Raw genomic sequence first — 23,994 nt, forward strand, 5'->3', positions numbered from 1 at the left:
CTAGACGTCATATGATGGCGTCAAATGGTGGCGTCGTCACACGACAGCGTTGCGTGCATGAAGAAAGAGTAGGAAAGAAGGAAGCGTTTACGTCGCACGAGTGAAGTCCACCGTGTCGCCCCAACACGTGATCAAAACTACAGAGTGTGCTGTAAGTTGTCGCACTCTCGGTCGTGTTCTGTTTTGTTTTTTTTCAAACTCCTGCGTGAGCTGGCCGGTCTGCACCGAACAGGTGCGTCTCGATTCAAAGCTACCGGGTGCGATACCGATACTATACGAAGTATCGGCAAGTCTCGTTGCTGGTGTGATTTTGCGCAGAAGGTCACGTGTTGGTACGAAAACGCTGGCTTAAAAATGGCATGACTCGCGAAGGCTGGCTGCGTGACGTCATGCTCCCACCTTTCTTTTTGTTTTATTCAATCCATGGTTGCATGGTTGAAGGTGGGCGGACAACCGAGGCAGCGCGCTACCACGTGGCCGCAGAATGCTTTCGATCGCGAGGGGAGATCGGAAGCGTCAATGCAATAAACCCAGAAGAAAAAGAAGAAAAAAGACGACTTCGAATCATCTTAGGCGGATACAGTTACAACCGCTGGATACATGAAAACAGATTCCACAAGACACCACCTCATACACAACACCGGCCTAACAGCACACATTTACCAAACAAATATTATGCCTTAAAGGTAAGTCTTTGTCGCAATAAAAAAGAAGGCGGATGCGTAAAGAAGCCCAGGAATTGTTTTGATGGAGCTTGATGTACCTCGCTGGTAGCACAAAGAGCGGTTTCCCAGTTCGGACACATACCGAATATTTCCTCGAGAATTCGTCGAGAAGTGCTCCGAGAGGAATATTTTCACCACCGGCTGTTAAAAAAAAGCTATGTCGACGCGTTCTTTAACCACGTGGGCACCGACGTATACGAGATGGCCCCACATCTATCAAGTGATCTTTAGCGCGAGTTTCCTAAGTGACGGGCTCGAAGGGCATGTGTTGGTCGATGAGGAGCACGTGTGGTATCAACAAAACATGGTAGGGGGAGGAGGAGGAGGAGGGGTCATTGATCGAGGTGGTGAAAAAGCCGAAAACCAGCCTACTGGTCTAAGAAACGTTCAAGGCCAGGTTTTTGGGAGGTTGAGTGTAGAAGTACAGGAAGGTGTTTGGCGAGGGAGGCTTGGGTGTACGAGTGCGACCAATCGTTTCGAGTGCGGAATGGGGCTGAAGCTTTTGCCGAGGCTTTTTACGAAGTGGTAGGCACTGAGTGCTGGGACAATATTTGCCGATCCGAATGCCACTTTTGGGTCAAGCGTGCCGACAATCCGCCGCACTCCCCTATTTCATCCTCCTTCTCGTACAGGCGTGCTGCCACTGCACCCCTTCCCCATCGTTGCAGAGAGAGGAAAATGGGTCAAACCGTTCGAGATGATCGTACGAATTAGCGCGATAACACACAGACGGCAAACTCTTCCCCAACGTATGTGTTCGTGGCTATGTGCCACCTCGTTGATTCCATACGCACACACGCTCACACGTGCCTCAGATGGGGTCTCAATCGCTATATTTGCACAGCCAAGACAGGAAGACGGGCGTATACTCGCCAATGGTGGCGCGTCGGTGCAATTTGTGACTCGCGCAAACACTGCTCGCAATACCAGTTATCTTTGTCGCTATTTTACCTACATATAAGCTTTAGCATGTTCTTAGAGCTCTTCACCACGGCCGACAAGGTTGACATCGGCATTTTTTCTGTTGCATTCAGAACGCCAAGGTCCTTATCTAAGGCGTACTTGTGATAGCGACAGAGAGCTTCTAATCATGACATCAGCGTGTAAGGCAAGCATGTCTGTGTACACTCTCCAGTAGATTTTTTCTTTGTAGTGCACGAAAAATATAGGAAATGGGAAAGAAAAAAGCAAAAGCCAGGGGGGAGATGGAAGCTTGTGATGAAAAATCTGCGTGCCGGTGTCGATGTTTAGACAAGCGAGCTTGCCTTCTTCAAGGCTACATGAACTCTTCTTCAAGTTGTAGCCTTGTTTACGATTTTTTCTGCACAAACTTAAGCACACACCATCCTCAGTTTTAAAAAAGGTTTATATTCGGAAACCAGGCTACACCTACATATGCACTCACCTGACGAGTCACAGCCGCGTGATCATGGTGAACAAAGCGAAAATTACAGTGATACGTAAAGACACGCTCAGGTATTCCAATTCCTTGTCGGACAGTACTAGCGATGGCTTGCTGAAACAAGTATATCCGAGCTCGGGAACATGTCTTAGTTATAATTGTTGTTTAGCGATTCATAATTGCTGGGATTTAACCTCTCAAAACCACGGTAGGATTATGATGGAAGCCGAAGAGGAGGGCTTCGGAAATTACGACCACGTGGGGTTCTTCCGCGTGCTTCATAATCTAACTAAATGGGCCTTAAGCGTTTCCGCTTCCATCGGAAATGCGGCCGTCGCCTCCTGGATTCGATCCCATGACCTGCAGGTCTGCAGTTGATTGCCATAATCACTATACCGCCATGGTGGGTAATATATCCATGTTCTCTTGAAAGTATTGTTGGTTCACATTTACTACTTCCTTTTATTTTGATAAGTTTAAAGACAGATGAACAATAATGCTTATTATTTAATGACAGTATCAGTGTATATTAGGATGTTGTAGCTAAAATAGCAGAATTGGGGAAACTAATCAGCCTTTATGTATTAAATAAAAAAACCAAGTGAGAGTATTGGGAGATAACTCGTTAATGTATCACGTGTATGGAACGGGCCTTAATGCTTCAATTATCGTCGGGGACAAACGTTCATTCTCACATCTCATATAGAAAAAAAAGAGGGTGGGCGGGTTGATTTATAGAACGCTGTTCTGTTTGTTAATAGACGTGTATTCTAGAAACGTACTTTCGTGTTCTCTTAGTCTACTTGTTCGATATAGGAAATGCTGAGGCCTTTTTTTAGTAGCCTATATAAAAAAAAAGTGTGCTGAGCACATACGACAATTGCTTTGATGACGTCTTAACGGGATTCTGTATATACTTTCTGACAAGAGATAAGTTAGTGATCGTTACATTTATGGAAATCCGCAAGCTAAAGAATAAATTGGGTTTGCATGACCAACAGAAATATTTTTTTTTCGTTCCTGTTCATACTTCTGTTTTTTTTTCTGATGTAGAGTACGCAGAACGTGCGATGAACATTGCTGTCGTCGATATCCCGTTCATCAGGCAATCGACCATTACCAAAATTTTCCGGTTATCATGTTTCCACTACCGAATCAAATTCCCCCGAGCTTTGTGAAACACTTTTTTTCACAGTGACAAGCGGACAACCATTATCATCGCTGTTCTTATCTTGAAAACAAACTTTAAGGCCAAAGTCTTCTATGGATGTAAAGTGTGCACTGAAAGCAGTCATTAGTGATGCGCACTAGTATCTTGTTTCCTCATTTGCGATCATTTCCGGGCAATTTCGCTCGATAAAAACTGTTTTCTTTTCATCTATTTCTTAGAGAGCGTATCTCTTCCTTAAAAATTGTTGGCGATTTTAATCACACCAGCACAATAATGTATTCGACAATTGTTTTTGCAATACGCCTTCTTTGAAATACGTGGGACGTTTTGAAAATCGAAAATTCAGAAAAACCGGTTTCTTATGCACTTTTATGTTATTTCCCATCGGCTGGCAGACTTTCTTATTCACATTTCCTGCAACAACGTTGGCTCAATTATTGTCCTAGAAAAATATTTGGCGTATGTCATTTCTCTTCTTTGGCGTATGTGATTTTCTTCTGTGTGTGTGTGTGTGTGTGTGTGTGCGTGTGTTTGTGTGTGCGTGTGTGTTCGTGTGTGTGTGTGCGTGTGTGTGCGTGTGTGTGCGTGCGTGTGTGTGTGTGCGTGTGTGTGTGTGTGTGTGTGTGTGTTGTGAATGGGGAGCCGAAAAGACTAGGACCTAACCTACAAAAATTTTTTTCGCAAGTGCGTTTTCTAGTTGGTCAGCTGGCTCCGCAATCGATGTTTCCCCAATCGGGATTGGCTGAAGTACTTCCTTATAAAAATTCTTAGACGATCTTTATTTGGAAATATGAGCGCTGAAGAAAGCAGTTAAAAAAATTCGCGAAGAATTTGATGGCGGCAACACTTCAGATGTTCGATTCCTTGCATCTTTGGAGTCACTTGCCCATCGACTAACGCGTCTGCTGCCGATATTAGCCCCTTGGACATCTGAGAAAGGAATGGAACACATAGTTGACTGGCGCTACGAACAAGTGTCACCATCGTATTACACTGCGGAATTTGTAAACCGCTGTACTGTTCCAGATGCTCCTGCCATCCTAAGACACGTCAATGATGCGCACACACGCAAAAAAAACAAAACAAAACAAAACAAGAGCGTTATAATATGCGCGTCGCAACTAATATGTGACTCCAGTTCAAAACATAGCTTAATCTAATTTGTTCCTATTTAGACGCCAGGAGAGTAGTACGAACGTCATACTTCATGTCCGTGTCGTCTAGCGCCATATCATCTTCAAATGTATGCAACGGCACCAAGAATACTTTCAAGTTGTACTTTTAAGCTTCATTTTAATCGTTTCACGCGAAATATGGTTTTGCGATGTACCGAAAGTGTTCTCTGTGTGAGTGAAGTAGCTCAGGAGCAGTTACACATTGTGTCATATGAATACAGCACATTGTTCTGTACGCCACGCACCCTCCGTCTTCTCTCAACTCAGCCTCCAGAACAGTAAACTAATAATACATCGTTACTGTGGTAGTTTATGTATCGTAGTGGTACGTGCGTATTTTGCTAATACAATTATGTGTGCCCCTGTCTGCGCGTGTGAAGCTCGCAATAAAAATTTTTTCGCAGCGTTGACAGTATAGTCAGGAAGGTTGCTATTGGCCGAACACAATGCACGTGACCTATGCTTGTTTGTGTGGTACGTGTGTTAAAGTGCGAGAGTGAAAAAAAAATGGGGGTGGAGATCCCAAACATGTGCTACGGTACGCGCAGCACCATTTTAGTTTCCAAAACAGGGGCGGCATTGCTTGCAACTCTCGCCAAATAAAAGTCTTTACCACAGTGAAGGCCATCTTTCAACCTACAAGCACGTCTCACTCATTAAGCGATTGACACACCGTATACTGCCGACTTAGTATATAGCATAATATTTCTCGAAAAAAGTGCTTCGGTGTCACTTGCCTACATTCAGTCAGCTTTGGGGATTAATTGAGGGCTAATAAGAAAAAGGATGGAGAGTCACCCGCGTGATCAATAGCATCTTTTTTTTCTTTCACAGAACCCCTTCGTCAACCGTTTCAACGCGCAGACTTTAGTGCTGCGGAGATTGCTTCTCTTCTGGACGATCGAGGCGCATGTTCTCTTCACTTTCTCTCTAGCTCATGCATCACTTAGCTCTCTATCCAGCGTGGTCTCAACTCCGCACGCTTGAATGCTAACACAAAGGTCGCAGAATCGTGTCGCGGCCACGGCGGCCCTATTTATATCGAGGCAAAATGCCAGAGGCTCGTGTGCTTAGACTGAGGAGCTCGTTAAAGCACCACAGAGGATCTCAATTTTTGAAGCCCGCGACTACCGTGTCTCTCACCTCGTGCTTTTAGGACTACAAACTCAACAACTGTTATATATTATTCCCAGCAACCGTGAGGTGCATTTACAGCGCCTTTTCGTCCATACTGCGCGCGATAAGGGAAAGAAAACGATCATACCACACACCAGGTATTGCACTGCTCGTGAGTATACTACGACCACCCTTCTTGCATGCCGAAAGCGAGGTACAAGAGTCAGTGTACCTTCTAAAAATTGAAGCAGACGACAAAATCATTGCGGCTGTTCGAGTAGGTGTGTTCCTTTATTCAAGATCTGTTCGTTTACGGGTGTCAAGCGTAAATGGCAAAATAATTGCTGTGATTTTAAAGGCGGGAACCACGACGTAATTATGGGGCACGCCGTGCTATAGACCTTCGAAAAATTTGCCCATCTACAGTTATTCAACTTGTACGGACGTCGTACGATACACAGGGCCACAGCTTTCCGCCTTCATTGAAACAAAGCCGCCAAGAACGGGATCGAAACCGCGACCTACGAGTAATCAGCCGAGCACCGTAACAACTGTACCACGACTGCGAGCAGATGTGAAGCGTTAAGAATTACGTAACAGCCGTTGAGCCATGCGCCCGTTGGGATAATACTTTGCGTCTGATCATTAGTTACACTTTCTTGCGTTACATAATCAGAAACAATCCGAAAACAAAAAAAAAACAGCGAGATAATTTTATAATTTTCACCAGCTTCACCATCAGCCATGTGGAAAGCGATTTCAAGAATTCTTCGACGAATGGGAAACATTCAAAGAACGTACTATGGCCTTGTTCATTTGTGTAGGTATCCGGCAATTCGCGATTCGCCCGACGAAGGCATTCTAGTCGTACGATGGCGAGAACAAAAATATTGCAAGAATAGTGAGATAAAAAAAAGTGTCACAAACTTGGCCTTCCTAAGAGGACGAAACTGAAGTGTCCGAGCTCAGATGAATTAATCGGTTCACCGAATAGAAGGAATTCGCAGAAAATGTGCTATTTCTACTTCGCCATTTTTTTTCCGCACCGCAGTTTTCTCTTTCCTTTGTGACGTAGTTTCTTTGTCTCCTTTCTTAGTGCGACGTAATCACCATCTTTTTTTTTGTACGCACTTCCCTCTTAATGGCGTGTCCCTCATGCTACATCCGAAAGAGGTGTCCGGGTGTTCGGACCAGGGAGAGGGGGGTGCCTAAGCGCTGTGGGACCAGTCCTTTAGGTCTGGCCCTAATACAAGAGCCCGAACTCGTGGTAACAAGAGCAATTTGCACAAAAGGCAAGAACACAGGATGACCTGAACCTACGTGGTAGCAGCTTTGGCTATTTGCCTGCAGGAAACCTTTCTTTCTTTCTTTCTTCCTTTCTTTCTTTCCGTCTTTCTTTCTTTCTTTCTTTCTTTTTTTTTCTTTGTATGCCGGGAACGCCCTGCTTTCGTATATTTTTCCCTACGAATTCCCCATGATGCTCAGTTTAAAAGGCCTGCTGTATTTTGTCTCTCTCTCGTGTTTTCGGTAATGACTCCGAACATTCCCACCTAAATGAGGCCTATCAAATAGCCGCGTTTAAAACGATCTGCCCCGAAAATAGCCTCATCTTCGGAGATCCGCAGTTTAGTGTGCGAGCACTTCTATCTTTAGTCGCTTTCGCAACCTCATTTGGGGTGTATTTGAAGAGTATCTCGTGCCTCAAAAATTCACTTTATGGGAGCGGGCGCTCGACTCGCCAAATGAGTTTTGCCGCATCGAAAGCTTTCTTCGGAAAGTAGCAAGTCTTGCTTCGAGGGTGATTTTTGGAGAGTTTGCTGAAAAGACCTTCATTATCACTCTGCCATTGACCATGTCGCGTAAGTATTAAGTTTCAGTCTTAGTTTCCCTTCCACTGCTCGTAAGTACGAAAGTGGGGGGTAGTAAAACGATGCTTAAACAGCCACGTATACCATTATTTGAATTATCTCATTTAATATAGTCTGCACTACGTGATTGAATATAGCTACTAACCTACGGGCTGTCTAATATGATATGTTTCTGATATATATATATATATATATATATATATATATATATTGTTAGTTGGGAGGCGGCCACGCCGCTCCAGCAGTAAACGTGACAGTTGGGCCATGCCAACAAAAAAGAACCGCCCGTTTTATTCACACTCGTGAATATATATAGGAAAGTAAGGGGGAGAGGGAAGGGGGATAAGATTGTGCACATGCGCACTTGAGAGCTTGGGTCGCGTCGTTCAATGGGTTACAGCATTTCTTCCCCCTTAGTAGCAAAAACGCACGACCGGTTTCTTGGCTCGTGTGGAGCGACGTAGTACGTATGGTTGCGATTCTGGGGTACTCTGAGAGGTAGCCGGCGCCGTTGTTTCTAGTCGTACCGGCCCTGGGGAAACCGGTGTAGATGGCCTCGACATGTCGTCGGCTGCTGGCATTTCATCTGGGCTCCGCTTGCGAACTTGATCCACGTGGCGGCGGACAAGGCCATCCACAGTCTTTACCTCCAGGAGGCGAGTGCCACGCGTGGCCTCCACTGTGCCTGGGAACCACTTGTCTCCGGCGCCGTAATTTCGCACGTACACGTAGTCTCCCGGTGCGAAATTCCAGCCTGGGTCACTCGCAGCTTTGGCAGGATAGACTCTGGAAGGAAAAGACATCTCCATTCTTGTGCGCAGACGGTATCCTAATAGCCTCTCTGAGGGAGAAGGACCCTCCTGGTGTGGTGCGTTCCGATAATTGCACAATACACGTGCCAGTGAGGTGAGGAGGCAAGTGCCGCCTATCTTCTTCAAGCCATCTTTGATAGTGCGCACGGCTCGCTCTGCTAGTCCATTACTCTGGGGGTGATAGGGAGGTGTTCGAATATGCGCAATGCCATTGCGCTCCATGAACTGCTCGAACTCTCGTGCCGTGAATGGCGTCCCGTTGTCAGAAACCACCGTGCGCGGTATACCAAAACGGCTAAATATCGTTCCGAGGGCCTCGACTGTGCTATGCGAGTTGGCCTGCGACACGGGAAGCGCCTCAATCCACTTGGTGTGCGCGTCGACAACGATGAGTAACATTTTCCCTTTTACTGGTCCCGCATAGTCCACATGTAACCGCGACCACCTTTCGTGCGTCTCGGGCCAATTTACTGGTTCTTTTGCCTGAGCCATCGGCAACGCTTGCACACAGTTTTGGCATGTCGCCGCAACGCGCTCGATGTCTTGCTCTACGCCGGGCCACCAAAATAACGATCTGGCCTTCGCCTTCATGGTGGAAATTCCTTGGTGGGCTTCATGCAGTAGCCTTAGCAACTTCCCGCGTGCTGCTGTCGGCACTACAAAGCGATGGCCCCAGTAAAGAAGTTCTTCACTAACAGACAGCTCATGCCGCCTTTTGTAAAAATCGGCGATTTCTGTAGTTTCCGTGTCGAGTTTTTTCGGCCAACCTTCCCGGGTATACTTGCGTACCTGGGAAAGTACCTCATCCGCGACGGCGAGTGCCTGGAGTTCCTTCCATGGCAGGGCCGGCTGATCCCACTGGTCCAGGGTCAGAACTTGAGCTTCGTCCTCCTGGTCCACTTCTTCCTGCAACGGTTGGGGTAGACGGCTAAGAGCATCAGCATTGCACATGAGTTTACCCGGTCGATGTTGCAACCGATAACGGTAGGCACCAAGTATGATGGCCCAACGCTGAATGCGCGCAGCGGCCATAGCCGGCGTCTGACGATCCGCTCTTAGGAGACCCAACAGTGGTTGATGGTCGGTTAGAAGCGTGAACTGTCTGCCCAGCAGATAATCTCGGAATCGCGTGACGCCATAAACCAGAGCCAACGCCTCACGTTCAATCTGTGCATAATTCTTTTCTGCGGCAGTAAGCGTGCTGGATCGAAATCCAAGGGGCTGATACTGTCCTTCAATTCGGTGGAATAGTGCCGCTCCCACACCGTAGGGTGACGCGTCGCACTCCAGAAATAGCTCTCGTGCGGGATCGAAGTGAGTTAACACAGGCGCGGAACACAAAACGGCTTTTGCTTTTCGGAAGGCATCGTTTTCGCGCTCATCCCAAGACCATTTCGATTTCTTTTCCAGAAGAAGGTATAGGGGACTCAGGAGCGTGGACAGATTAGGCAAGAATTTATTGTAGAAAGTTAGCATGCCCAAAAAAGACCGCAATTCCGTGACATTGTGAGGAGTCGGTGCCAGCTTAATTGCTTCGATGTTCTTGTCTGACGGGTGCAACCCTGCCGCGTCAATTCTGTGTCCTAGATACGTAACTGACTCCTCACCTATTCGGCACTTGTCCGCGCGGAGCTTCACGCCGTACTCCCTGAACCGCTGCAAGACTGCTTGCAGGTTCGCAGTTGGCTTATCGTTCGCATCTGCTATCAGGACGTCGTCTAAGTACGCTTGAACCCCTGGGAGGCCTTGCAGCACCTGCTCAATTGTTCGTTGAAAAATCGCAGGGGCCGAGGCTATCCCAAACGGTAGCCTGTTATAACAAAAGAGGCCCTTGTGAGTGTTTATAACCGCTAACTTGCGCGAATCTTCGTCTAGAAGAATTTGGTTGTAGGCATCACGTAGATCCAAGATACTGAACTGCTGCCCTCCACGAAGCGTAGCGAAAATGTCGTCCACTACGGGTAGAGGATAACTTTCCATTTCACATACTGGGTTTAGAGTAACTTTGAAATCGCCACAGATGCGGACTGTTCCGTCACGTTTCAGCACTGGCACCACCGGGGTTGCCCATTCTGAATAGGAAACTGGCGTAATAATGCCTTCGGCCACGAGTCGATCTAGCTCGGCGGACACTTTGTCTAGCAAAGAAAATGGAATTTTTCTTGCCTTACAGAACCTTGGGGTTGCTCCGTCCTTTATATGAAGCCGTGCTGGTGGTCCCTTGATGGCTCCCAGGCCCTCCGCAAAAAGGTCTGCGTACTGTTCCAGCACGGGTGCCGCTGCCCGACTCTCCAGCTTCCCGTCCGATGAGAGTGACGCGATGTGAAGAAGCGGTGCCCCTTGTGTCTCGAGCATCTGTAACAGGTCACGGCCGCAAAGGCTAGGACCTTCGCAGTCTAACACAACGAGATCGCAGTCAACTGTTGCAGACTTGTAGGAAGCTTGCATTTTGACAATGCCCCGCACTGGTATCTTCCCAAGATAGCATGACAGAGTTAATGCAGCTTTACACAGCGGTGGCCACTTATGACGATAGGCTTCGTATATCGCTTTAGGCACTACGCAGACAGGTGAACCTGTGTCGATTATCATATTCAGTGGCACTCCGTTCCATGTAACCTGCTTGTGTAGGGGCGGAACCAGGCTTCCATTACCCTTCACTGACCATATTTGTAGTGCGTTACAATCGTTATCTTCACTTTCCGCTGAACACTCTGTTATCGCGAAGGTTCTGTTGGTGGTGGCTGTCCGGGAGCATACTCGCGCCAAGTGACCTTGTCGCCCACATTTGTAGCACCTGCGCCGTCGTAATGAGCATTCCCTGGCTTGATGTCCCTGTTTGCCACAGCAGCTGCAATGCTGCGATAAGCTGCTCCGTTCGCTCCTGCTGATTTCGGGTTGCCTGCTACGCTGCACGTTGAACACCCCAACGGCGTCACCTTGCCCGGTCATCTGTTGCGACCCTAACTCCGCGCTTTCGGCTGCTAGAGCTAGTGCTTCCGCTTCTGCCAGCGTCAAGTCCTTTTTGGCTAATAGTTGTTTCTGCAGGTTTTTCGAGCGCACTCCACAAACGATGCGGTCCCTCAGCATTCGCTCCAACATTGAAGAGAAGTTGCAGTTATGCGCTAGCTTGCGAATCTCGACGATAAACGCCTGCACGGACTCCCCTTCTTGTTGGTTTCGGTGAAAGAACTTGAAGCTTTCTGATATCTCGTTAGGGGACGGATCATAGTGCTCGTTCAAGGTTGAAACAACTTCTTCGTAGCTCAGCGAGCTTGGTTTTCGCGGTGCGATTCTGCCGCAAAGGATTTCAACGGTCCTCGATCCTAACGCAGCCACCAACAAGGCCCTTTTCTTCGCGTCGTCCGTAACTTCGTTCGCTTCGAAGTAGGCGTCAATCTTAACGAGATACGCTTGCCACTTATCTGTCTCCTCTGCAAAATCCGGAAGCTTGAGGGCCATGGCTGCGGGCGGGCTGATGGGCGTCTTCGTCTTGGTCTCGCCGCTGGCGCCCGGCTTACACGTATCGGTGGGTATTCTCGTCGCCACTGTTAGTTGGGAGGCGGCCACGCCGCTCCAGCAGTAAACGTGACAGTTGGGCCATGCCAACAAAAAAGAACCGCCCGTTTTATTCACACTCGTGAATATATATAGGAAAGTAAGGGGGAGAGGGAAGGGGGATAAGATTGTGCACATGCGCACTTGAGAGCTTGGGTCGCGTCGTTCAATGGGTTACAGCATTGAACTTGCATTTACGTGAACAGCCCTAACGGTGCATCCAGAGAGCTTTTAAAAGGACACTAAAGCCAGCTATTAGGTCGACGTTGATGGTTAAAATGGTGGTCCAGAAGTTTCGTAGTTTTGTGCCAAGGAAGGGCCTATTTTGAAATAAAATCTGGTTTTAGTGTTCCGCATTGGGTTAGCGCACTTCAAATTACCCGCCTGGAGGAGCGCAGCGACCGGACCATCTGACGTCACTGCTGTCCGGCTTTACAGCGCTAGTAGCAGCAGACCGAAAGTAGCGGGAGCCACAGCAGCAACAACAACCATAGATCAATTTCCCGCCATTGGCTTCGAGATTGCGGACGCTTTTGTTTCAACTGCGCCCCGCTAGTTGGCATCACCTGTCCCGTGTAACCACGTAAAAATTGAATTTTTGAACCACTCGCGCCATTCTCTGTAGGAACGTTCGGCGTTTCTTTTTTCCATGAATCAAACAGAAACTAACAAGTAGCATTGTATTGCGTCTCTTGATGCACGGAAGGTTCTTTATTTAGAGCGGTTAGATCAATTACTAGTGATTAATTGTAGGCGGTCCGTCTGGTGTCATCGCGATCATTTTGAAAATGTCCTACGACGGCGCTTGTGCTCTCGTGCATTTACCCTAATTTCTCGGTAAGTAGGGCAACGTTGCTGATAATAATGTCGTTTTAGATGTTGTCGTTCATTGAGCTTTCACTCTGACGTAAATTGTTATTTGACTTTAGTGTTCCTTTAAACAGCACACTTTGTAGCAGCTGCGACTGATTCTTCGCCGGCGTAAAGTGACAGGGTAATGGTACCATTGCTATTTGAAGCGAGGCCGCTAGTGAGAGCTGGTGGCGCAATCTCCAGCTGATAGACACGCATTCTGCGTTTTGAGCTGTATTGTATACATGTATCACAATTATTTCAACGATGTAATGTGACCATCATATTTTGTGTTGGTGCAGTTGCGTTAGTAGTGAGCGCCTTTGTAAAAGGTGAGGACACATCGGAAACCGAGCGTGCGAACATAATGCATAATTCTAAATGCTATTGAGTGTAAGAAGTTGAAGGAGAGATTGAGTCATTTTTGACGTCATCGCCGCTATATTTACAGCGCAAGCCTTAGCAATGATCGCCAGAATGGATGTGAGCGTTTGTGGTTCGTATGAGAGGGTCCCTATTCGTCCGCAAGGTCTCCCAGTTGATTCTACTCAAGAATAAACAAACAAAAAAAGAGGCACGAAACAACCTCACGAGAGGTCAGTCTGACCGAAATTCTATGATATTGTGAATTCGGATGTTCTACGACGTTCCGGATTAACTAACAACAACAGCAGCTACAACGACAATGACAACAATATGTAAGCGTTAACCATTAGGAGGACGTCTTCCGCTTGATTTCTCTCTCAAGAAAACAAATCCTTACATTAACCCGACGGAATCCACGAGCCTGCTCGAACTTGCCCGACATCCCGAATGCTTGCCACCGGGACCTGTTCGGCCGCCTCATGAATACATCACCGGATTTGGCGGCGCGGCCCGATGATGGCAGGGTGCACGAAACAAGCGGGCCGGGCCATCCAGCGGACGCAAATGGCCCTTGCGGCGCATCAGCAGCGCGAGAGAAGTCGAGTGTTTTCCCGCCAAATCGGAATGAATGCGCCGGGGTCGCGGACAGAAAGCGAGCGGGCGAACGCCGCTCTGGCAACCGTGGGAGGCTATAGACGCCTATCGAGGTGAAGAGTACTCCTCATCCCTATCTGCAAAACAAATGGGCGAAAACGGCGCGCCAGCGACGGACGCCATTCCGTATCGAAGCCGCGCAGCCGCTTCCATCATCCATCCGTCTCTTCTCTACCTCGTCCACAATGGTTTGTTTGCTTCTTTTTAACCCCTTTCCTGGTATTTTTCGCCTCAACAGCGTACGACCACGGTTGAAGCGTCGACTGTTCCCGGAACGTTTGACTTTGTGGAAGACATGGTATGCGGTATAGATTTGGATCCAATGGACAAACAATGCTGGTGGTGCGTCGATGTATACGCTCCTGTGTGTCGTTACCGTGGGCCCGAATTCACGACAGTGGGTGCGGTGGAGCGTAGAAAGGAAAAAAAAGAGAGAAAAATGACTCGGCTAATAACTACAATACCAGGATACATAAAAAGAAGACGGAGTCCGAATTTCTCTTATGCGTTATTCATCGGGTGAAGCGTGTTTCAGAGGGTCCAAACGCATTTGCTAGCTCGGTATTGCCAATGAGTGACTGGTGGTTGCTGTTTCGAAAGATCAAAAAGCGTGGATGTGTCGGTGATGCTTTTCGTGAAACAGAGAATGTATGAAGCGGAATGACAACGGGGAGGAAGAGTGAAAAGAGAGACGTTGTCGAGAGAACAGAGGTGGTTTGAAGACGTAAAGAAATTTACTCTTTTTTTTCTCTTTTTGACGAGATGCTAGCTGCGTGTTTTCCTTGGATTAGGCGGTGTTGTTGTGTCTGTGGCGCATCTGTTTGACTCAATAATATAATTTAGTTGGGCAGAACTTGTGACGCTTGGTCAGGACAAAATAAAGAGTAAAAAAGAAATAAACGTAAAAATGAGTTGTGGGTATTGTATACTTTTATGAATGAGGAAGATTGGTGCTATTAGGAACTGTAATGTAATGTTTGCTATAGTTAGTATGTACGAAATATCAGAATCACAGGCTTAGTGCAGGAGAACGTCAGGTAATCAGGTTGTATGATCAGATTAGAAAATCTGCTACGATTAAGTGGGGTCTGCTGACGTGAACATCAAAGAATTACAGATCACTTGTTGGTGCGTTCATGTACTGTAGCGAATCTAAATTGTAATGATTATGATTTTTTTAGCTCCTGAACATGGTCCATAAACCAGACCAGTTATTTAGAATCAGTCTGTTATGCTCCGTCTTTGAATAGAGCGCCAAAAGAGTTTCCCAGACCGCAGTTCCCGTAGAGTTACTTCACATGTATCATGAGTTAGATTCGCGAAAAATTTCGTTTAAATAACGTGTTTTAGCAGGAAGGTGTTTCATGCCGGGGTTCGTAGCGGCGCTGCTGACGTATTTTCGTCACGGATATAACGTAGTAAAATATATACTAACAGACTGTAAAGGAAGAAAACGAGAAGAAATATTTCCATATCGAGACGTCGAACCAGTGCCCGCGTGCTCTGGAGTGCGTGACGCTAACCACTAGTCCACAACGCGTATGTTTCTCGGCATGTTAACATCAAGCCATTTATATACAACATGTACCAGTGGCGGTCCTCGCAGTTCAGCAACTTGAGCGCGTTTTCGTCATCAGTAGCGAGATGGCGCTGTAAGGTCGTCGCCGCACGCACGCCCACGCGTCGATATGCGCGCGAGCCTCCAGATGGCGTGGTCAAAGTGTATACAGATGTTCTCTGGCGTGGTCGCTGACTCGCGCGCACGTTTATCTCGGCATTCGGGGCATAGCACCTGTTGTGCTTCCTCTGCGAGATTGTTTTGAAGTTAGAGAGGTGAAAGATAGCATGACGGTGATTTCGCTCGCTGTCGCGGCTGCGTTTGCGAAAAGAGCAACTTGCTGACACATGATGCAGGAAGTGTGACAGTTGTTCGTGCTTGTCCGGTGTACACTTGGGCCCTTGTTTTGTGCGTCTTTCCTTCTGGTTCAACAGCGCGCTTTAGGTGTCGAGCTGGGACCGCTGCTAGTCCGCGCTCATCGTATGAATGCTCATTTTGTGCTTGCTTTCTGCTTGAGGTATGTGTTGCAAGTTACGAGCTGCCTGCTGTTCTTCGCGTGACATTGCAATTTATTACTGTAGGGTTCATTCTCTCACCCTTCTAGCGAAGCAATGAAAAATAAAGGCCCAAATACATGTGTGAAGACACGTTTCACTTTCGTGTTATACCAATTCCTAAAAGAAAAAAAGAAATTGGCGACCTTTTTTTATTTTCCTGTCAATTCCATTCAAAATGTTCGTAAACGAAATCGCAATGCTTGCTGACGTCATTCTTTTCAAATCAGATTAATACACATCATTCTTTGCGGCTTTGATTTCCGATGCTTCTTTACTTCAATAAATACGTTCATTACGGTAGCAGCACCAAGTGCTCTTAAGTGCAATTTATCTCGGACAACCATTGTTTGCTCGATCCATAAGCTAACTGTTTGGCCGTCTCAGAGTTATTGAAAAGCCTCGGAAGCTGTACGTCATTTAGCGACCGCTGAATTAACCGGGAACTCGTGCATTCCTTCGATTAGCAGCGTCATGGGGCGCGAGTTTTTTTCATTCATTTCTTTCTCGAAACTCCTCTGCTCTCCCACGCTTCTCACAAGAATTTTCAGTGAGCCACAGTGCGCCAATTTTCAAGTAGACAAATCACCCTCACCCTCACCAGTCGCATTTATACGAGAGTCAGGTTTACTTAAATCCCTCACTACTCACACGCGAACACGCGGAAGGAGACTCTCACAGATTTATTGCGGCGAAGGAAGGTCCCCATTTTTTCGCGATGGCGCCACCAGAAGGCAAACATCCGGCAAAGCGTTGGCCGCCCCTGCCGTGCTTATCATTCGTGACGTTGTGACGGCCCGCCGAGAAGTCGCCTCTCCCGCCTTCACGACGTCGACACGATTCTCAAATGCAGCAGACCGTGTCCTACGAACGACTCGCGATTGATGAGAGTGGCCGCCGTGTCTCACTGAGGCGACGTCGCGGACTGACGCCACTCTGTCGAAGAAAGTCGCCACGTATAACAGCGCGTTGATCTTGTCTCATATACACTCGTAACGGCCGTCCGCATCTGCAACAACGACGACGGGACGACGTATAAATCTGTCCTATATATATATATATATATATATATATATATATATATATATATATATATATATATATATATATATATATAGGGGATTATAGGAAGTATCACGCAGGCTCTGATGTAGAAAAAGGAGTAATTCACACACAACGAACGTTTCAGCACAGTTTAGTCCGACGTTTCGACCGTGGGACCGGTCTTCGTCTGGGAATACAGGGCATAAAATTCGCGCGCTTATATATGTCTATATTCGAGACCCCCCCAAAAAAACACACATGCTCTTGTGTAATGAACAAGGCTCATCTGTATCAGCACAAAAACGGTTTTCAGTGATCAAAAATATATATCTATACAGCACTGTGTGATGTCACCATTTGTAAGTCATTGGCAGCTGATACGGCTTTGCGGGATACACGTGTGCATCGCGACATTACGGATGTCAAAGCTCTTTTCCTACAATAATGGTTCGCGTGTAAGATATACGCGTTGCCGATGATAAATAATTCTATTATATATATATAAGAATCGCTGTTTCTGTATACATTATCAGCACAGCGCACTCTCTGATAAAGAAGCGGACTAGCGTACACTTGTTATATTGTTGACCAATAAGCTTACGTGGAAGGAAGAGACGTCAATGTGCCTGCATCCTCATTGATACCATCTGCTACAGTATTGAACTTGAATATCAGGTATGATTCCCGGAGTTCACGATCATGGTTTGAGCGAAAACCAGATTCAAGAATGGTCGCTTTCATTTGATCGAAAGAGTGGCCCGGCATGCGAACGTGTCGTGATAGCGGTAGATGAGGGAATATATTTACATGGGATTTGTGGTTATTAAAGCGTATTCTGAATGGAGTTTCAGTATGACCAATATATTGTTTCAAATATATATATATATATATATATATATATATATATATATATATATATATATATATATATATATATATATATATATATATATATATATATATATATATATATATATATATATATATATATATATTTATATATATATATATATATAAACATTGAATGACAGCACAAGACACAGTTGTACCACGTCTTGTCTCAGCGGAGGTGAGTGATATGAAAAGATGGGCCCTGGCCCGGCGCATCATTAATTTGTGTGCGTCCGTGTTAGGTGGGAGGAAAGCACATGGCGTGCCGTATACCGTCGGATGTTGATAGCCCCCTCATGAGCGGTTAGGAATGAGTAGGCGCCTGAGTATTTGTGTTCCGCTAGCGGACAGGCGCTGTAACACCGTGACAGAGGACGTTCATTGTCTTTCTCGGTCCGTGTTGCGTATACGATGATCAATGAATCAGAGGATCCCTTGCAGGTAACCTCGTTCGTAACGTGGATGTGACTGAACAGGAAGTAGCAGTATACGGTGGCGTTCTTTTTTCTGCTGACTCCTACGACGAGGCATGGTGGTTCTTTACTCGACCTCGCTTCTAAATTAAAACTGGTCTGTTTACTTGTAGTTGTGCACTGGTGTGGTCAGTTACAGCACCAAACGCAAACTTGTGAGGTTGTAAATGCACTTTGTCGAACGATCCCACTGCCCTGCTCTTTCTTTCTTTCATTGCAAACAATTGAAATCAGCACTAGCTGACTCAAGAAGTAACTGTCTTCTTCGTTTCTTTTATTTTGCGTGGTATAATAGAGACAAAGTTGGTTCTTCATTTATGATGTGACCTAATTTATCATATATCGCAATAAAGCTAGCTGAAATTGAGAACAGCAAAGTTTTTTTTTGATTCACACATTTTGAAAATTTTAAATATATATTGATAGATTTATAGATATAACAACTTCAAAGACGCTAGAGCTAGTTTGGCTTTACTTCTCGGCGGGCGCTTCAAGCGTGCCGCAATAGTGATTGCTGAGGTTCAAGGTCCTAAATCCATCATATGATTATGAGAGACGCCGTAGTGAAGGGCTTCGGAAATTTCAACGACGGGGGTTTCTTAACATGCAACTAAATTTATCACATGGGCCTCAAGCATTTTCACCTCTATCGAAAGAGCTGCCGCTGCTGTTTGGATTTGATCCCGCGACGTGCGGATTAGCAACCGAGTGCCTTAGGGCCGTTCTACGCGCTTCCCGCACAGCCGCAACGCACGTGCCGGTACCTCAACCACACGCAAGTGGGGGACAAATAAGCCAATTGGCGACGCTCTTTCACCCTCCGCAGCGTCGCCCATTGGCTTATTTGCCACCCATTTGCGTGTGGTTGAGGTACCGGCACGTGCGTCGCGGCTGTGCGGGAAGCGCGTAGAACGGCCCTTAGCCACTAAACCACCGTTACGGGTCGCCGGGCCGCACCGAAAAGAATGTCTGTGCACCTGTAAATCAACGTCTTTCCAACAGTTTGATAATGGCTGCTGCAAAAGTCAGCACGCGCTTAGCTGCTCAAGCTGTTGATGCATTTGTTGGTAATGATCATTTATTATTCCTTTGTGCTTTGTAATTGAAAGTCCTTTACACGAGCCTCTGGTCGCGAAACTCACTTGTTTTGACGCTTGCTGTTATTCTACGCTTTTGATAGGTAATATGATGTGTTTTAATGACACTCGTCACACTAAAAAACGTTAATATGTAGTTTTTATTCTTCCGGAAAACATTCGAGCATGATCTTGGCTTTGCGGTAGAACACCTGCTATCCACGCAGAAGTCCCGGGTTTATTTCCTCTCGAAACTGAAATTCTTTTATTATTTCTTTATTTGTATCTATTTCGAATTCTCGCAGATTTCTTGCTCGCAACGAACGGCTCCTACACCAGAATATCTGAGAAGTAAGGGCTTTACCACTGTCGCCTTGAGAAGGTCTGCTGCCACCGATTAGCAAAGTAGCTATAAGTACCTACTCTTATCAAGTTCACCATACCACGTTCCTTCCTCGAACAATTTTACCTATCATGGTCCTCACAGTGACTTTACCGTCATGGAGTAGCAAGCCAGAGGCCCTTCTCTCAGGTTGTCGTCACCATACAGCCCCTGATCTCTCCCCCTGGCTTCCCTAGCTAGTCAAGAGTGAATTGGGAAATTTTTAAATGTTATATATATTCGGTGAACTACTATGTTGAAGCTCTCATGCAAAAGCCCAACAAGCTGTACGTGATTTGTTGCAAAGCTTGTTCATGTCATTTACTTTCGACGCGATGTTTCATCATACATTTTATTAAAAAGTGTAGCGTGCAGGAGAAAGTGCCGTATGGTGACGCATCATGTGTAGGGAATCTGTAAGTGCGTAGAATTGAAAATAGCCGCAGGAATGGCCAGAAAGAATATGTGTAAGTTTAGGCCGTTGCTTTAATTTCTATAGAATTAGCGGCTTGGTGGAGATTCGCAACCAAACCAAAGCACTGCTCAAACTCCTAATGGGTATCACGACCACTGATATTACTTGGTTGCACAAGCACGTCGTGTAGTCAAAGTGTCACACCCATCTCTCAAGCAGGCACTAGCCCTCAAGAGACACAACCCTAAACAATGTAAAACTAATATCTGAGTTGTAAGATTGAGAGGGGGCCTTCCGGTACACAACCTGCGTGAGAAGCAGTGTAGATTGGGTGGAGAGTAAAAAAAAAAAAAGCTTAGTCACGAGAACAACAACAAAAGATTTTTTCGTGTTGTAATAACACTCGATAAGAACTCTCCAGGGTGCTGATAAAACAGCTCGAGAGTCTCTCAAAACTCAGTTGAGCGCGGAATCTTTCGGCGCTCTCATCGGGGATTTGCCCAAGCGTGCGCGCTTGGGGACAAGCCATCGTGCGAAGCGAGTCCGACGAAGCGGCCGCGGCCACATCCTTCGCGCTGTCACCGCGACATAAAAATTGCCCCAGGCACTGAGCGCGTAGTTGACGGGAAACGGGAAAGGAGCTAAGGAGTAGGTAGAAACGAACAAAGACAAGAATAGTTGGCGACTTTTCTTCGCTCGGCGAGATCGTCGCGACAAGAATTCGCTCGCACATCGCAAGAAGCGAAAGACGCCGCCGCGCACGCTCCTCTTCCTGCGACACGATATTTGTGACAGGGGTGCTGGAGCTTGAAAAACGTGTATTCGTAGGGGGGTTTTATTTTCTCGCCGACTGCTTCCGAGCTGGTTCCCCTTCTCATGGTTTTATTTACCTTAGTCATTTTTCTCCTTTTACGCAACGTTTGCAATGTTTTCCTTAAAAAAAAAAAAAAACTGAGTTCTCCTGCTTTTGATATATTCTGTTCATCTTCGATTATTTTGATTAGCACCTCTAAATCTCTACGTGAGAACATTCTACTATCTATCTATCTATCTATCTATCTATCTATCTATCTATCTATCTATCTATCTATCTATCTATCTATCTATCTATCTATCTATCTATCTATCTATCTATCTATCTATCTATCTATCTATCTATCTATCTATCTATCTATCTATCTATCTATCTATCTATCTATCTATCTATCTATCTATCTATCTATCTATCCATCTATCTATCTATCCATCTATCTATCTATCTATCTATCTATCTATCTATCTATCTATCTATCTATCTATCTATCTATCTATCTCAGCAAGCTCTCCGTGGCTACATGTGCGAAAAAACTTGCACAAAATAGTGTGGTTTGTGGCACTCGCCCGTATCGCAGGAGCTTCAAACGGTCTCTGTTTCTTCTAACGCAATGACGTTAAAGAGCTCGCTTCGCAGAAATTCTGGCGTCGGCGGTGGCGTCGTTCGCTGGGAGCGAGAAATCCTCATCGTATGAGTGACCGAAAAACCGTGAACGATGCAAATAAAATAAAATAAAAAAATCCTTAAGCATAGCGGGATCCAAACCAGGGTTGTTTGGGACCAAGTTAGACTCGAACCCGGATCGTTTGCGTGGCAAGTAGATGTTCTACCACACGGCCACACCTCTTTTTTTTTCCTTATTGCCTTGCATATCAAGACTGTTCACATTTTACATATTTACATATTGGTCAAAATACAAGTGCGTCACAAAATACAAAATGCACCAACAGAATTTTTTGGGGTACCGTGAGCTCTCAGCTGATTATTGATGAATACTTTGGCATTCGTAACAATTGCTCAATGCGCCCAGTTCAGTCAGGTACATCCTCTTGGCCCTTCAGAAGTTCAAGAAAATGGCACACAGATTCGCAAAAATATTGGCGCACAGATGGTATTTCTACATTCGCGTTTTCAAAGGCACGTCGGATTTTCCATATACTGTGCAGGCCCAGAAGCATGATTAGTTCATAAGGTACACCTGCCTCGTTTTTAACCGAAATAGAACGGATGCCGTGTGGACTTAACGATAATTCTTTTTTCAAGGTTCTTTGCAATCTGTCCCAGAAAGAGACCCCGCTCCAGCAATCTATAAACACGTGTTCACTCGTTTCCGGTTTACTACACAAGTGGCAATGTGTGCTCCATGACACGAATATTCCCCTATCCTGCAACTACGTTTTAACTGGTGTGGTATACCAGTATGTAATTTAAAGAAAAAAGCTTTGACCCCTAGTGCTTCGAGCATTCTTTTAACACGTTTCAGAGCATCCTGTCCTGGGCCTGCACAATATAACTGACGGTACAATGGTACAGGCAGTAAAACATCGGCAAGATCTTTGTATCTGGCTGAAGTACCACGTCAAAAATTGCACATGGCCACGCCTTTGCTTGTGCGAACAGTGAAAAGAACTTCCTCTGCTTGGAAATGCGGGGAAAAAAGCTTTAAGGCTTCATATAAATACGCGTCCTGTATACATTCTTCACAATGCAACATGAAATATTGCAGTAATAATGCGGGGTACAAGCGTCTATGGCTAATGGGCGTCAGAATATGTGATTATCATAATGGCTCCGTAGTTGAAAGCCGGTACCACACTACAAAAGGCACACGCGATACTGAGCGTATTCCCCTAAGGCCACGTAGTGAGTGCATAGCAGATTCTAAAATGTTTCATGAGCTAAGTGCTTGGAATACGCACTAGGAACAAGATGTCGCTATTTCATTCAACTACTAAAGGGAGAGCTTTAGGGTGTCCTAATTTAGTTTTTTTCCTCCCTGACGCCCAGGAGCACTCTTCACCGACGACCAGCGCTCGTCGGCGATGGAGCTGGCCTTCAAGTACGCCGTGATCCGCATCAACAAGGACCGCAATCTGCTGCCCAACATCACGCTCAACTTCGACATCCAGCACATACCCAAGGGAAACAGCTTCCGAGCGGCCAAGATGGGTGAGTCACTCAGCACGCACTTGCCTCTGTCGAGAATCCGGAGAGACAGTCTGTGGCGTTCGGTGTCGACGCTGTTGCAGTGTGAAGGTCAAAAAGAACACGCTTTCGCAATAATTGTATCATTTTCGCGCAGAGAAGTGCATGGGGTACGATGCGGGAAGGCCCGAGCTTCTCGGCAGACGAGTTTTCTCCGAGCTTGCTCAGCAGTGGCCGTGACATGAAAACAGTGCGCAGTGCGTGATAGCAGCGTTGATAAAAATGGCAACAAGAACGCGCGTGGCGTTGGAAACGCATGTGGGACATTTGCGGCGATTATCGAAGAAACACCGCGTGTGAACACGTCAGCGTTGCGACTCAGTCAACATTTGAACAGTGCAGCGACGTAAGCGTGATGGCCGCGCTATCTTTTTGCCGATTCCACACGCGCCTCCCACGAGCGTGTTCGTGGGCGGTTGTCCTTTTTTCGGACTGGTTCTTTCCCTCCACCTGGAGCACGGAAATTTCCACTCTAGAAGGCACCAAGGGTGCACACGCAGCACTCTTGAGCTGCTCACTTCTCTCCTATCGAATATTGCATATAAGTATAAGGACAGGTGGCCACCAGGGGCGCTCGCATAATGGCGGCAACGCCATGAGCGCGGTGAAATTGAATGCGAAACGTCGTAGCCGCGTGGTGATAGCACGTTTACTTCTGCGTGCGTGTGTGCACAGTCTGCGCGATAAAGCTGATAGATTAATCGTGCCACTCGACGTCAGTATTGCTCCTCGGTAAAAGCAAACGTGGTGGGCGTACCCGATCTCCACCGCGGGCATTTGTCGATCAATGTGATTGACGCGTGAAGTCGGATACAAACTCTTTGAGAAGGCCCAAGTTCATCCTCGGACTGTGATGGTGCCGGTGTGACTGTCAAACGTTTGA

At 46.4% G+C, this 23,994-nt stretch overlaps 1 protein-coding gene across 2 annotated transcripts in view; it reads left to right on the forward strand.

The window, feature by feature from the left end:
* The window catches only part of LOC119174687 (glutamate receptor ionotropic, kainate 2), a 356,865-nt gene that overhangs the window by 261,869 nt on the left and 71,002 nt on the right, over positions 1-23,994 (forward strand). For both annotated transcript variants that reach the window (XM_037425714.2, XM_075895248.1), the window contains exon 2: positions 22,914-23,075. In XM_037425714.2, coding sequence (XP_037281611.2) covers positions 22,914-23,075 — 162 coding nt within the window. The remainder of the gene's footprint in view (positions 1-22,913; positions 23,076-23,994) is intronic.

The sequence above is a fragment of the Rhipicephalus microplus genome, chromosome 5 (assembly GCF_043290135.1).
Source record: "Rhipicephalus microplus isolate Deutch F79 chromosome 5, USDA_Rmic, whole genome shotgun sequence".
NCBI classification, from domain to species: domain Eukaryota; kingdom Metazoa; phylum Arthropoda; class Arachnida; order Ixodida; family Ixodidae; genus Rhipicephalus; species Rhipicephalus microplus.